Source organism: Mustela nigripes, chromosome 2, assembly GCF_022355385.1.
Source record: "Mustela nigripes isolate SB6536 chromosome 2, MUSNIG.SB6536, whole genome shotgun sequence".
NCBI classification, from domain to species: Eukaryota; Metazoa; Chordata; class Mammalia; order Carnivora; family Mustelidae; genus Mustela; species Mustela nigripes.
In genome coordinates, this window is record NC_081558.1 from 215,214,033 (window position 1) to 215,230,297 (window position 16,265).

General features: G+C 49.0%; 1 protein-coding gene across 1 annotated transcript in view; it reads left to right on the forward strand.

The window, feature by feature from the left end:
- BACE2 (beta-secretase 2) overlaps positions 1-16,265 on the forward strand; it is an 85,609-nt gene that overhangs the window by 56,106 nt on the left and 13,238 nt on the right. Inside the window, exons 7-8 of the mRNA XM_059392377.1 lie at positions 1,064-1,213; positions 6,810-6,978. Of these exons, the coding sequence (XP_059248360.1) occupies positions 1,064-1,213; positions 6,810-6,978 (319 nt within the window). The remainder of the gene's footprint in view (positions 1-1,063; positions 1,214-6,809; positions 6,979-16,265) is intronic.

Sequence of the window (16,265 nt, forward strand, 5' to 3'; positions counted from 1 at the left end):
CCATCCTCTCCTAGCTCCGCCCCACCCCATCCTCTCCTAGCTCCGCCCCACCCCATCCTCTCCTAGCTCCGCCCCCATCGCGTACACTACTAGCAGGTGCAGGGTAAGTCTGCTTAAAACCGTTCCTTGCCCTGGTGAGGTGGCAGGAGTTATTTCTGGGTAACTTGCAGACTGAGTGCGTAGCGGGCATGTGCAGGGGGCATCGCTCTTCATCGAGTTCAGCCGACCCCTGCTCGGAGGCTCAGGTGTGCGCTCTGTGTTCTTGGCTGTTTATTTTTACCACAAATATTTCCTGAGTTTCTCCTATGGGCGAGGTGTTAGAACCGTAAGGCAGGCAGACAGTACATCTCTGTCCTTCAAGGACTCAGATCACCTTGCCGGAAAGAGAAGGTGAGCAGTTACACCCATAAATGTCAAACTACAGCTGTTACAGGGAGAGGGACCACGGGGAAGAGCTACATGGTGGGACATCAGCAGGGTGGGGAGGGCTTCCCGGAAGGTGGTGTCTGAGCTGATGTCTGGAGGAGGAAAAAGATATTCTGGGACTGCAGGGACCTCCCCCTCCCAGGGGGGTAGTGGGAAGACTCTACACCAGGGTGCAGAATGCTATGCTCGAAATTCAGAGGAGAGGTGATGTCCAAAGTGGTCTAGAGGGCCACATGTGGGATGTAGCCTCTCTTCCAAAGGGCCATTGCCCACTACCGAGACCTGGGGCAGGTGGCTTCCCCTCTGTGTGCTCTGGTTTCCTCATCTCTAACACGGGGCACGGGGGTGCTGCTACTGTGCCCATGGGGGTTTGCGAGAATTAAAGTAATCAGTGCTGCAGAGGGCTGGCTGCTGAGTTCGGTGCCAGTCAGTACTCTGTGTGCCTGGGTGATCTTGACAGCCGTGTGTTTGTCATCAGCGGTCCCCTTCCAGAGAACTGCTGTCTCCGCCACGCCATCCAAGAGAAACATGGTTTACCGCCACGGGCATCTGGCGAGGTGTCGAGGGGAGCTGGGAGCTGCTTCCTGTTGATGTGCCAGAGTAGTCCTGCTTTCTCACGTGATCTCGTTCTGCCCAGATTCCAGAATTCTCTGATGGTTTCTGGACCGGGTCCCAGCTGGCTTGCTGGACCAATTCGGAGACACCTTGGTCTTACTTCCCAAAAATCTCCATCTACCTGAGAGACGAGAACTCCAGCCGGTCGTTCCGTATAACCATCCTGCCTCAGGTATGAGCGGGGACCTGGGCTGTTCTCCCTGAACAGGTGACCCGCCCAAGCGCGGTCAAGGCTCTCGCATCAGGTCACGTATCTGTGCTAGGCTCAGAGTGTCACGAGGGTGCTGTTACCCCCCGCGAAACCGGGCGGCCACCATCAGTGGGCGTGGGCCCCTGCTCATGAGTCCGGGCAGGCCTGCTGCTCTCAACACGCTCGTGGACACATCGGGACACCAGCGCTGTGTGTGGCCTCCCTCTTGAATCTGGTGGCTCGCTGGTGGAGCGATGGGGCTCCAGACTCCACCATCCCGCAGCTGCCTCGTGGTGGTGGTGGGACTCTGGGGGGCGATGCGCTCAGGGGGCCCAGAGCAGGCCCACTGCTGTCTGCCTACGCCTTCACAGTGCTGCTCTCCAGGGCCGAGGCAGCCCAGACCCCCTGGGCTGGGGAAGTAGAAGGCCCAGAATGGAGGACACTGGTGCAGTGTCCACCATAGCACCAAATATGTTCTTTTCTTTTATGTATTTATTTGTCTTTAAAGATTTTATTCATTTATGCAGAGGGAGAGTGGGGGAGAGAGAGAACAAGCAGGGGGAGCAGGACAGAGAGGGAGAAGCACACCCTGGTGGGCGGGGAGCCTGATGTGGGGCTCGATCCCAGGACCATGACCCAAGCTGAAGGCAGATGCCTAACCGACTGAGCCACCCAGATGCCCCTAAGATATGTTTTTTGTTGTTTTTTTTTTTTTTTTATAAAAGCTTTTATTTATTTATTTGACTGAGAGATCACAAGTAGGCAGAGAGGCAGGCAGAGAAAGGGGGGGAAGCAGGCTCCCCACTGAGCAGAGAGCCCGCTTCGGGGCTCGATCCTAGGACCCTGGGATCGTGACCCGAGCCGAAGGCAGAGGCTTAACCCACTGAGCCACTCAGGCGCCCCTACAATATGTTTTTTTAAAAAGGAGAATAAAACTTGAAGCTCAAGAGATGAAGACAACCTTCTGTTTTCCATATTCAAGAGGTCACTGGCTCCTTCCTCTCCTTCCTCCTCCTACGCATCTAATCAAAGGCAGCGTGCTCTGCCCGGCTCAGTCATGCTTCTCACCTCCTGGTTCCCGAGGCTTGCGCTCAGGTCCCCCTCGGTCCCCCTCTGGGGACCTCCACACATACTCTGAATGCCCAGTCCCCTCCTTTCTGCCCTTAAAACCCTCTCAAAGTGACCTTCCTAGGAGGCAGCGTTCGGCCCGCTGTCCCCGCTGGGCGCCATCATGAGTCCCCACCCTGTGCACACTGATGTCCTCACTTCCTGGGGCTCTCCGGGCCTCCCCGGACCCTTCCACGCCCTTGAACCGCCACTCGCCAGCCGGCATCCTCCTGGGCTTCACGCTCGCTCTCCTGCCCTTCCCTTCTGCCGCCCCCGCCCGGAATGCCCTCGCCTCCCCCACTCCCTCTGCATATCCAGATTCTTCCCATCCTTCAAGGTCCAACTCAGACAACCCTCTTTTGTTGACCCTCTGCTGAGCAAAATAGCCCGTTTGTGAGCCTGCCCTTCTGACTCATACCGCAGGCTTCCGAGTCAGTCCCCGCGGCATGCAGTCATCCCTTCAGGGGGTATTTTATGCTGGTGCCCTTTGCATTTGAGCGCTCTATTCTTTAAAAGCACATGCTCAGGCTTCTAGTTCTTCCTCAGTTACAGTAATTCCTTGACGAGGAGAACCGTGAGATTGGAAGTCCTTGCTCCTTCCCCGGCGTGAGCGTGCACTGGGGACTGGCGTGTAATCACAGGTGTTTTGGAACAGACAGATCAATGTGCCTTTGTCGTGATTTGGTGACTTTGGGATAAAGGGTGGGATTGGGGGCTGGGGAAGGAGGAAGGATTTCAGAAGTAAAACAAGTGAGAGTACTGCTGTTTCCCTTCTCAACTTGTCCGGGAGGACGTGCCTTCCAGGAATGGCGGGTTACTGGGGACAGGCTTGAGGGCCTCAGCAGAGACCCGGGGATGGAGGACACAGTCACTGAGGCCTGAGCTACGTGCTCAGCTCCGCCCCGACTCACACTGTAACGCTGAGCAGATCACTGAGCCCTTTCTCCGTCTGTCCCTTTAATGCTAAAGGGAGAAATCACAATACTTGCCAAAGACATTTTCACCGCATACAGTGATGCTTTCTCCATCTTTAAAATAATTGCTTTTTATGGTTAAATTTTGGTCCATCGAGCAGCACGATGTGGATGTCAGGGTGGTCTGTAACTAAGGTCAAAGCTTTAGGACAGAGGTGAGCGTGTAATCGGGCGTGGGTTGGCAGAATCAGGGACTCGTAAGATGCAGGAGAACACAGGCATTTGGGGGAAAATCTGTGATGTCCAGGGCGGGCAGTAGCCGCCAGAGCTGGAAGGTCCCTGGGGCTCAATGGCTGGTTCCAGGACCGGGTGCGGGCCGAGTGCGAGAACTTAATGAGGTAGGATGGGGAGCGTTGCCTTTAATTTTTGTTATCTCTGCGTGAGAATTCAGTAGTATTCTCACGAGACTAGATGTTTTTTGGGTTGATTTGGATATGTTCACATTTTTGGTTTTCAAAAATCTGCTTCCCCTGCTGTTTTCCCTTTTTCTTCCGCAACATTCCCATTCCATTCTCTTGCTGTACCTCTTCGGAGAAGGGCTTGAACAGGCAGTTGTGATCCATCCCGTGCTGATGACCTCCCAAGCTCTGTGTGGCACTGACGCAGCGCTCGGGGTCAGCACTGGGGTCGGGGGGGGGGGGGGGGGGGGCACCTCCCAACACTACAGCTCTGTCTGCCGGCCTCCCTCTCCCTAAACTTTTAGGGCAATCGTCAGGGCTCCTTCCCACCAAGGTTTTAGAATACGGCCCATGGCTGGGACCTTTCTGGCATCGACAGTCCTAGAGGGGCATATGCTTGCTCGCGCAGGAAGGAGCTGTGTCAAAGGCGATTGTCTTAAATTACGTCTGTCTCCAGTCTTTCCCCAAAACACACGGGCTGCTGCTTTTTTGGCCTGTTGACAAAAGCAACCCCCAACCCCAGCCTACGGGCAAATTCTGGTTTTCTTTTCCACATACCCCTAAAAATGTAAATAATTTCAGTCTACCACCGGTTGGTCTATTTGTGCTATTTTAGCTGAAGACAGACAGTTTATTCTGAGCTCTAGCCATCCTTCAGCTTTCCCCAGCTCGTTACAGCATCTACAGTCTGGAACTTCTATTGGCAGTCAGCTGGGGCACACATACGAGAGTAAAAGATACACATTCGGTCTGCATATTTTTGCATCAATATCCTCAGTTACATGATAGGTGATAATGGATTGGGTTTTATTATAGAATTGGTTTCTTCGGAAGTCAAGGTGTGTTTTGTGTGTGTGTGTGTGTGTCCACGGACGTGCCTGGGGCTCGCTTGCGGACCCTTGGGTGAAGGTGCCGGGGCAGCAGGTCAGGGTATCCCCTGCCTTTGCCTCGTTAGAGTTGATCATGAGAACTTGCGTCTTTCGTTTGATGTTCGTCAAGCTCAGCACCCCCTGCATTTAGTGAGGCCCTCCTGGGTGCCTCCCGTCCCCTTGAAGATTGGGCTCCGGGAGCACAGCAGAGAATAGACCGACTCCCGGCCTCAAGGGAGAGTTTGCAGACAGACAGCCCAGTCGGGGAGGGTTCTGACTGCGGGTGCAGCTCTTGGACCCAGCAGTGGCCCCAGATCTAACTGTTGAGGACGCCAGGGGCTGCCAGCGTTATGTCCTTGCTCATCCTGCTGCCACACAGCCCCTCCTCCTCTCGCCATCCAGATGCTGGCAGGGGCGTTGAAGTTCATCTTCCTCTGGGGTCAGCTTGATTGTGATTGATCTCCTCTAGTGTGACTTCTAGTTTCCTGTCCCGCCCAGACCTCAAATAGTGCTCCTGTGTTCCCACCCCGGGGGAGGGGGGGCTGGCTCCCTGTCCCACCTCTCTGCTGTGGTTTGCCTCCAGGCCACACCCCTCCCTTGTCACCTGGTGCAGCCCCTTCCAGCCGAACCCTCTCAAAATCCCCTCACATCCCCTCCAGCTCCCAGCCTTTCCCACCTCAATCTTTCTTCCCACGTTTACCCCTTGAGGGCTGGTCTGTACTCACAAGGAAGCCCTTCTTCCTGCTCATCATGCCCTTTATTGCCTTTTTCCGCAAACATTCAGTATTTTATCTTGCTAAGCCACTCTCTTCTCTTGGTTGGCTGCATTTGCATACTTTGCTGTTAAAACACGGAGGGATTGTTCCCCTGAGTGACACCGGCTTGCTCCCTGATTAAGTTTTGACTCATTTCCTCACACTCGTGCCCCCAGAGGACGTCAGGGCCACGAGCTGTGTTGATGGAACATGCACAGCCCGTGGTCCTCACCCTCGCGAGAGCTTCCTACAAGAGGGTGCTGGGTCTTCTGTCTGTGACAGCTTTTCTCTCGCCGACGGAGGAAATAAATCATCTTGCTTCCACCTGCTGCCGACTTTTAAGCTCTCTTTGGCAGAGGATGACAGAGACGGCATCCTGGGGCCCGTTGGGAGCCAGAACCATGTCTGGACCGGGGCGGTAGCCATGGGGATGGGAGGTGTGATGGGGTTCGGATGCCATTTCAGAGGAAGGCCTGCAGCCTCTGGGTATGGTTTCCACATAAGGAAAGAGATCCTGGCCCTGTGCTGTAGGGCCTGAGGAAATGAGTGAATCATAGATTTACTGAAACAAGACCTTGAGAAAAGCAGATTTGGGGAGAATGTCCTGAGTCCGGTTTCTCTGATATTACATTTGAGATGCCTGTTGAGTGTGGCTGTGGCAGCAAAGATCTATTGGAGGTCAGGATTTGGGCATCAACAGAGAGCCCCGGGCTATGCTTAGGACCACGGGGGCCACATAGGTCACCTGGGGTGGAGAGGGATGCGGGGCGTGGCCACCAGAGGCCAGAGCCCTGGCGTTCTCTGATGCTTGCAGGGGACGAAGGTAAAGTGGACCCTACACAGGTGCCTGAGAATGAGCAGCCGGTGTTGGGAGGAAGAGGAGACCGCCCTTTCTCAGAGGCCACGGGAAGGAGGAGTTTGAGGCGGAGAGTTTGCTGGCCCCATTACCGTAGAAGGGGCCTGTCCCGCTCCCCTTCACTTACCTGCCCCCTTGCCGGATGGGAAGCCTCGAGGGCAGAGGGACTGTGTGTTTGTTAATGATACTGGGACAGTATTTAGGCCATGCCAAGTGATAGATGGATGGATGGACGGATGGATGGATTTGATGGATGGACAGACGGATGGATGGATGGATGGATGGATAGATGGACGGTTGGACAGATGGATGGATGGACGGATGGACGGGTGGATGGATGGACAGATGGATGGATGGACATCTGTGTGGGTGCATCTGTGTGGGTGCATCTGTGCGTGGTTACGGGAGGCGCACTTGTTTTTTTATCACTTTCAGTCGTGTTTATCGCCATGCTTGTGATGTCGTCTTCCGGATGGCAGGGTGATGTCATCTCCTTCTCGCCCTGCATCACCCCATGACTCCTGGGAGGGTTGGAACACACTGTGGCCTTGAGAGCTTTGTGAGGTTGCTGGGTTCATGCTTTTCCCTGTCTGTCTGCCTGCTCTCTCCTCGTAAACAGCTCTACATCCAGCCCATGATGGGGGCCGGCCTGAATTACGAATGCTACCGATTCGGCATTTCACCTTCCACAAACGCACTGGTGATTGGTGCAACCGTGATGGAGGGCTTCTACGTGATCTTCGACAGAGCTCGGAAGAGGGTGGGCTTTGCAGCCAGCCCCTGTGCAGGTAAGCGATGCTCGCGCTGGACAGGGAACCCCAGGCCAGAGTACTTGGCATCCATTCATGAATTTGGAAGCAACTCTTGAGGATGGGTCAGTTGCCTTTGAATTCTTTCCCACAGGCCTGTCATCCACAGCGTCTTAGCAGTAAGACGCTCGGCAGGATGTAGAGAAGAGGAAGTGAGGCCGTCCTATAAAATGTTTAATCCCATGCTTGACACAAAACAGATGTGTGATTGACATTAGTATTAGAGTTACGTCTCACATTAAATTTAGAATGGTATCTCACACCACTGAATAAAGATAGGGGACCTTGGGGGAAAATTACAGTTTTTTGACAGGAGAATTAAAGATCCATGGGTAAACTGTGTATTTTTTTTTCCATCAAAGCAGTCTTCGTGCAAAAAGAAGTAAATGCCTGTCATTGCTGTTTCTTGAAATCCTAAAATGAGGAGATCAAGAAGCGTGTTTTTCTCCTAGAACCCCCTTGAAGAGCTGGTTTGGGAGTGAGTCGGCAATGTACGGCTGGTGTTCGGGGAAACCACAGTCAAGAGGGCAGGAAAAGTGAGGGGTGGTAAGCCCCCCAGACTGTAAGATGTCTTTAGATGAGCCGTTGGCTGGGATGGGGTGTCCACCTAGAGCATGGTGTAGCGGGAGGGTCAGGTACTTGGAAGAAAAGACCAGTCCTGGACATGGGCATGAGCCAGGATTGCTGGGATGCGTGGAAAGTGCACGTGTGACCAGGCAACAGGCAGGCGCTGCCAGGCTCCTGGGCAGGATTTCAGGACTGACAGGTCCTGGCACGTGGGGTTCAGAGTTGGCAGGTAACATGCCAACGAAGAGAAAAGTTAAGCACATGTGAGGCAGCGAGGACATGGGACAGGAGAAAATGAGAGGCTGTGGGGTGAAACTTGGGTCCCCACACAGTATGGGGAGGAAGGCGTGAATGTAATGAAACACTCGGGACAGTGACCCACGGGCAGGAGTGCTGGCTGTGCCGGTCACCCCGACCTTCACTGGGATCAAAAACCCACGGAGGAGTCTGGGGGAGAGCCGTGGAGATGGGGAGGGGTTGCAGGCAAAATGTCAGATGATCTCAGCTGGTTTATTCCAAAGGGGGGCATTTCAGATCTTATTTACCATCTGACTCGCAGAGGTCAAGTCGGTGTCCTGGTGGATAAAGCAGGTCGGTCATGCTGCCCATCCTTGTCTGGACACAGGGGATCCCCGGAGGATGAAATAACAATTTGGGGAGTGGGAGGAGAGGCATATCCGGGCAAAAACGTACATTGGGAATATTAGTCCTGCTCACGTGGTGTGTGAACAAAACCACCCAACGCCACGTACACACTTGGTTGCTGCGAATGCCTTCTTCGGCGTTCACACAGAGCGCTCTGACTCTGCCCTAGGGACCGGGCTCCGGATCCCCGGGGCTTGTCCTTTTGTCGTCTTCGTGGGGAGTGAATGTTTACCTCTCAGAGTGCATTAACTGTTTGTAGCCTGGGAGGTATCCCTGGGGGAGACCTTCCTCTGTGGCACTGCCTGGGACTTCGCGATCGGAGAAGCTACCGGTCGGCCAGCTGTGAGTGTTTCATGTCTCATAACCCAGGGAACTAAGCACTAAAGCAATTTTCCCCACAATTTCTGTTCTCTTGTTAAATACCATTAAAATAGAGGCTACTATGGCAACAGCCATATCGTCCACTTTACTTAATACCGCAGAGCGCGTAATCACCATGTCTCCTAAGTGAATTGCTGTTGGAAATAGTTTAATACTAAGTGTCTGCAGGGAAAGCAGCATTCATTCCTGCCTTTCAACATGAATTCTTTGTTAGGTGTGCTTATCGAAGTTTGGGTTTTGTTTTGTTTTTCTTGGTTACTATTTTTAAAAAGGCGTATTTAAGATTTTGGTACTTAAACATTTGATTTTCTCAGCAGTGGGAATATACACAGATAGGTCTCCTCTTCCGTGCAAACTGTTTAGCCATTAAAGTAATTACTTCCCCAAAAGGCACAATTAGGAGCCAGACAGTGGTCTATAGCGCTGTAATAAATGGAAGAGGTACACTGCCTTTTTTTTTTTTCTCTTTAAAAGTGTTTATTTTTAATTTATCACATGCTTTAAATAACAAAATGATTTAAGTCCTAGGAAATCATGTGCTCTGGGCACACTTACGGAACACCCAGATTTAACAAATGCTAATGTTTTGTCATATTTGCTTCAAAAATTTGTTATAGAAACAGAAAATAAATGTAGCTTAAAGCCCCAGTCCATGGCGTTTCCCAGAATGATCCTTTATCCTCAGACTAGTGTAGATTCTTCTCTAATTACTATGCACTTAAGATTTTGCGACGTAGTTATCAGTGCCTTGCATTAGCTGTCTCTTGCTTGGTAACAGTTTAGCCCCACGGTTAGCAGCTCTGTCTGACTTGGCAGGTGCTGAGGGTCAGCAGTGGAGGAACAGCTTAGCTGGGTGGTTCTGGGTCCTACTGGAAGCTCACTCATGGGGTCGGAGAGAGGAACGCTCCTTTCCTCACCATTGGGACTTCCCGCCAGTCTTCCCTGACCATCCTTAAGATGGGCACCCAGTCACCCCAGAGCAAGTGATTCCAGAAAGTCAAAGTGCCACAGAGTACCCAGGCTGGTTTTTTTACGCCCAGTTTTGAAACTGACATGCGGTCACTTCTGCCCTATTCTGTTGACTGCTCAGAACAGCCCTGGCCCGGGGTGGGAGGGAATTACACAAACGCAACTACCAGGGAGCCAGGATCATTGGAGTCCCCTTAGAAGCTGTCTGCCGGCTACCTATAAATAAGTACCTTGTAACAAAATGTTGGTGGGTTGGTTGGTTGGGTGTGGGGTTTGGGTATTTTCACACGTGTATGAACGCTCTGTAGTACGGTGTGTACCCTTCTTCAGCCTGCTGATTGCTCAGCATCACAGGGTTACTAGATCTTCCCTGTTGGCAGGAGTCCTAGGGCACTCATTTTGACAGCTGTGTAGTATCCTATCGTATGAATATACCCAGATTATGTACCCAGTTCTGGCCTGATTACCATCTGGAATGTTTCTGATATTTGCAGTTACAAAGAGTACTGCAGCGGACATCTTTCTGCGTGCTATCGAGATCTTCTGAAGATGGAAGTTCTAGGGGGTTTGGTATGCTAGTCTGCAGTGTTACTGGCCACGTCAGGTTTGCCTTCCAAGCAGCTGGACCATGAGAATTACATCAGACTCTGCCTTTGTTTTCGTTTTTTGCCAATCTGTGTGAAATAGTGTCACAGTTTGATTACTTCTAAGATGATGCAACTTTTTTTTTTTTTTTAAAGATTTATTTGGGAGCGGGGGGAACAGCCGAAGGAGAGGGAGAGGGATAATCTCAAGCAGACTCCCCACTGAGTGCAGAGCCCATCTCCTGGCTCGATCCCCAGACCCTGAGATCATGACCTGAGCTGAAACCAAGAGTCAGACACTCAACCAACTGAGCCATCCAGGTGTCCTGAGATGATGCAACTTTTGATATATTTATGGAGTGTCTGAGCCTTTTCTCTCATGGTGAATTTTTCTACCAATAGCTTATGCACATTTTTCTAGCTATCTTTTTAATTGATGAGTATACATTCTTAATATCTGATCCATTCATTTAGGGGGCTTATGCATGGTGGATAAGATCTGCAAATCTCTCTGGATTTCTTCTACTTGTTTTTCTTATCTTTCTTTTACTTTTTTTAAATTTAGTGAGATGGAAGGTATCAGTGTCTTCCTGCTAGTGTCTTCATGCCACCTACATGCCCCTCACCATCTAGATCTGATTTGCCATATATCAGTATGTATGTATATGTGTATATGCAGTTTTGTTTGAGCCGTTTTCAAATGGGTTGCATATATCATGATATTTTCCTCCTGAATATTTCACTCTATGATATTTCATCCATAAAGACCTCTTAAAAATAAGGGCAGGTTCATATATAAATGTAATACCATTATGACACCCCCAAATTAGCAGTATTTACATTGTATTATGTAATATTTAGGCTGTATTCAGATTTTCTCAGTTACCTCGAAAATGGTATTCTTGGGGCTCCTGGGTGGCTCAGTGGGTTAAAGTCTCTGCCTTCAGCTCAGGTCATGATCCCAGGGTCATGGGATTAAACCCCACATTGGGCTCTCTGCTCAGCGGGGAGCCTGCTTTCCTTCCTTCTCTCTCTCTGCCTGCCTCTCTGCCTACTTGTGATCTCTGTCTGTCAAATAAATAATATCTTAAAAAAGAGAATATTAATTTAAAAAATGGTATCCTTGGCTATGATTTTTTTTTCTTTTGATGGCCATTTGTTTTGTAGAATATGTCATATTCAGATTGGTCTGGATTTTTCCTAATAGTAGCATTTAACATGTTCATTTAACCTTACATTTCTGTAAACTTGAACTTAGGTCTAGAAGCTTGGTTAGATTCAGGTTAAATTAATTTTGCAAGGTACCTACTAAATTTGGGGCACCTGGGTGGTTCAGTCGATTAAGCATCTGCCTTCCGCTCATGTCATGATCTCAGGGTCCTGGGATCGAGTTCCACATCAGGCTTTCTGCTTAGTGGGGAGCCTGCTTCTCCCTCTGCCTGCTACTCCCCTTGCTTGTATGCTCTCTGTCTGTGTCAAATAAAGAAAGAAAAACTCTTTAAAAAAAAAATACAGATACTTACTAAATTGTAATAATCTCTTTGTCACTTACCACAGTACGTGTCTGGATGTGTTACTCTGAACATTCTCTTCTATCCCACCAGTGTAGTTGCTGTCCCTGTGCTGTAACACAGTTTAACGTCTGTAGTTACAGTAAGACTTAATATCCGGCAAGGGCTCCGCTCTTCTCCTTATTCTCCTTCAGATGCTCTTGGCTACGTTCGCCCTTCTATTCAACTTGTCAAGATCTCAGAACTCTAACGGGGTTTTGATTGCAACTGCACTGGATTTGCAGGTTAACTTGAAAATAAATCAAGTCTTTATTATACAGGTCTTCCCCCCGTGAATGTACGAATTCTCATTTGTTTGGGTCTTTTCTGTCCTGCAGCCACTTTGTGGTTTTCTCCAAGAGGGTCTTACACATATACTTCCTCTTAGATGCCTGTTAGCTCTTAATGTTACTGAGATTGTAAGCGAGATTGTTTTAAACTGCATTTGATTGTTTGGTATATAGGCATGCAGGAGCTTTTTGTATATTAATCTTCTATCCAGCCACCTCACTGAATTCTCCTTTTATTTTTTTAAAAAATATTTTATTTATTTATTTGACAGAGAGAGAGATGACAAGGTCTCTCTGCTGAACAGAGAGTCTGATGTGGGGCTCGATCCCAGGACCCTGAGACCGTGACCTGAGCTGAAGGCAGAGGCTTAACCCACTGAGCCACCCAGGTGCCCCTGAATTCTCCTTTTAAAAAAATAGCTGTCAGTGTTGCTGGGATTGTCTATGAAAGCAGATACATAGTGTGAGGCAGGGGCAGGTCTGTGAACTTCCCTTTGAATCCCCAGTTAAGGGATTCTCAGTTTGCTGAAATTGTTTGGTCTGAGTGGGAAAACAGACTGACATTTTCTACTAATGTTAAACATATTCCTAGTCTGTGACTCAGCAACCTCCCTCTTAGGTATCTGCAGTGGGGAGACGAAAGTGTGTGTCTACCCAAAGACTTGACCAGAAGCAGCTTTATTCATAAAATGAAGTAAAGTACTACTTCATTCAGTAATTACATCGTTACATAAAACCACCATTTTTATCAAACTAAAAAGAGCCCAAAGTGTATGGAAGGAGATGGGGTAAACAAATGACGACACAGCAATTTTCCTTACGCTGAACGATGTGCTTGAGGATCTCTTCCAAATTTCATTTCATTTTGCCCCAATTTTTGGATCATAGTTTAACTGCATATGGAATTTTTTTAAAAGAATTTACTTATTTGTTTATTTATTTGTCGGAGAGTGTGAGCACACAAGCGTGGAGGAGGGGCAGAGGCAGAGGGAGAAGCAGGTTCCTCACTGAGCAGGGACTCTGAATGTGGGACTTGATTCCAGGACCCCAGGATCCTGACCTGGCCAAAGGCAGACACTTAACTGACTGCTTAACGACTGAGCCCCCTCCCCCCTCCACCAGGCACCCCAAGCATTTGGAATCTTGATGGGTAATGTCACTTTGCCTTTCAAGGAGGCTGTCCTCTTTATACCTGGTTGTACCAGGTCTCTAGCACCGTGCACAATGGCCTGACTTCGCAATCAGCATCGCCAACAAGTTGTTGTCAACGCTTTGGGAAATTTTGCCAACCTGATAGGTGGGAACAATGATCTGTGTAGTTTTTAACTTCATTACTTTATATGTGTGAGGTTGAGTTTATTTTCATGTGTCTAAGGGTATTTTTTTCATTCTCTGCGAACTATGTGCTCATGATATCTTCACCTTATTATTTTCTATTGGGTTTTTAGGGTTTTTTTTAAGATTTTATTTATTCATTTGACACAAAGAGAGAGAGTGCACAAGTAGGCAGAGCAGCAGGCAGAGGGAGAAACAAGCTCTCCACTGAGCAGGGAGCCTGATGTAGGGCTCAACCCCATGACTTTGGGATCATGACCTGAGCTGAAGGCAGAGGCTTAACTGACTGAGCCACCCAGGCGTCCCTTGGTTTTTAGTTTTTTATATTGATTTGTAGAACCTTCATGTAATGGAGTAATTAACCATTTAGAGAAAAAACCTATAATTCATGTTTTATTTATACATTATTTAAAAATTTACTTTGCTGATCATGAATTTTATTGTGAAAGTGCTTTTATGTTTTTAAATATATTCGTCTTTTGTCTTAAGGCTTTTAGGTTTGAAGTCACATTTTAAATGACCTTTACTGAAATTGTTTTGTGATTTGTGCAAGTACTTTGATATTTGATTTACCGTGATGTAGTCTGTATGGATAACCTTTTTTCCCCCAAGATGACTACCCCATTGTTCCTATAACATTTTTCAGATAATCCACATTTTCTTCACTGATCTGAAATTCCACAGTTACAGTATACCAAATTCCAGTAAATATTTGGAAATATTTATCTTTAGATTTCCTGTTCAAGTGATACATCCCACAGTGGTAGTTTCTGCCCATTATTCTTCTTTATTCAAAATCTCCCTGTTGTTCTTAATTTTATTTTCCCTTGTGGACTTTTAAATCAGCCTGTTTAAAAAAAAAAATCTTGTTAGTATTTTTGTGAGGTTTTTAATCACTGTAAACACAGCTCTTACATAATCTCAAGCATTGTGTGCTGTTTTCCTATCATTTATGGAAAGCTAATCTCTTTGTGTTTGGGGCTCTGGACTGTTCCAGTGGTGGATTTTCTTCTCACTTGGTTTGCAGCTTTTTGTTGTGAGCTTATCTTTAGTGGGAATGGGTTTTTTTCCCCTTCCTTTGGAGAGAGTTCAGTGCACCTTGGGTTGTACAAATGTTGTTCTAAAGCAACTTTGCATTTGTTTCTGCTGAGTGTGAAGCAGTGAGAACTTTGGGGATTTTTACAGCAAGCTGTGTAAATGTTGATGCCTGTCTTGCTCGAGGTGGGGGCCGGGAGACTGTTCCTCCCGAAGAGTCTTTCTTGCCTTGCTCTCTCCCCTCCTCCGACTTCAGGCAGAGTCCGGCTTCCTGGTTAGCAGAATTTTCCCGGTGCCCTCCGCCAGGGAACCGGGCTCTGTCACCCATCTCCATGGTGCTGGGGTCAAGTCTTCTGCCCGCCCCCCTCCAGCCCCTCCCGCCTGTCCCTCCGTGGGCATCGGATCCCCAGTTCTAGGGCCTATTTCTAGGCTCATCTACATATTTAAAAATACAAGATTATCATCTTTTCTATGTGTTACAGTAGGAGGAAATTCTACCTCGCTGCCAACTAGCACTTGGCGAAGCCCAGACCTTTGGGAACTTCCCTTTTCTCTTGGTATCTTTTATTTGCTTTTCATAATAATTGGTGTTTGTCAGACAACACTTAGCTAGAGGATTAGGCTTTTCTGTAGGGCCTGGGACTCGGCAGGAAGGGGAGTAGTGCATGCAAGCTCTTGGAAGGCTCTTCCCCCGGGAGCTGTCCTGAATACACTGGCCCGCGCCCTCCCCTCCTTTACCAGCCGGGCAGGGTGTATGAGGATGGCGGTGGGCGGCAGGGTGATGGTTATTTTGGAGAAAGATGCACAGATGCTTCTCTTATGCTGCCCTGCCTCTCCTCCCCTCACCCCCAACCCCTGCGAAGAGTCACTATTCCGGTCTCAGATCAGAGCCTGGTAAGTAAGGTTGGTGGCCCCCTGGGTGCTGGGGCGCTCGCTGACCTGGAGCTGTGGGTAGAGAATGTCCTGTGCCAGGAGCAGGTGTTAGAGGCTGGAGCCCCTGCGGCCACCTCCATGCTGCCCCGGGCCAAGCATCTGCGAGCTGGGAAGATAATAGAGTGCGAAGAGTGACAGCTCTCTCTTAATGTATCCAAAGCTTCTGAAATACCACATATCTCTTTTTATAGATCGAGACATTTAGCACCCAAGAGCTGTGTAGATTGAAGCTTTTACAACTTGAGACTCCTCATGGATCGTGGCAGTCACTTCTCTGTGAATTTCCCTTGCTGCAGGTTCAAAGTAGATCATCTGGTACATATTCGTGTTTAAAAATAGGCAAGTTAGCTGCTAAGAGCAGAGCTGCCGAGATAAGCCTCTGCCGTCTCCTTCTCCTTCGAATCCAATCGAAAGAGGCAGCAGTCGGTGCCTGGGGGACTTTGTAGGTGAAGCATCTGCCTCCCGCTCAGGTCATGATCCTGGGGGGCCTGGGTTGGAGTCCCACCTCAGGCTCCCTTCTCAGTGGGGAGCCTGCTTCTCCCTCTCCCTCTGCTGCTCCCCTGCTTGTGCTCTCTCACTCTGTCAAATAAATAAATAAAATCTTAAAAAAAAAAAAAAGATGCCAAAGCCAGAGCCCCCAGAGACATGGATCATTAGTCCTCATTCCTCCCTTGATAGAAAAGAACACTGAGGACTCGGGGTGCTAAGTGGTTTCATGTAGTTGCAGAACAAAATGGCCCCGAGCCCAGGACACCGGTCCCGTAGACTCCAGAACACTCTCCCATGTGAACCACAGAACCACAGTGACTCAGAAGGCAGCTTAGAACCAAATTGTTGGTCTGGGGAGTTGGTTCACTTGATTTTGCATACCATGGCAGAGAAGACCCAATCAGGGTAATTTTTATAGCTGGCAAATTCATGTGTCTTCCTCAGATGTTTTTATCTGCCTGGGTCAGATCTTCTGGGAGATAAGACAG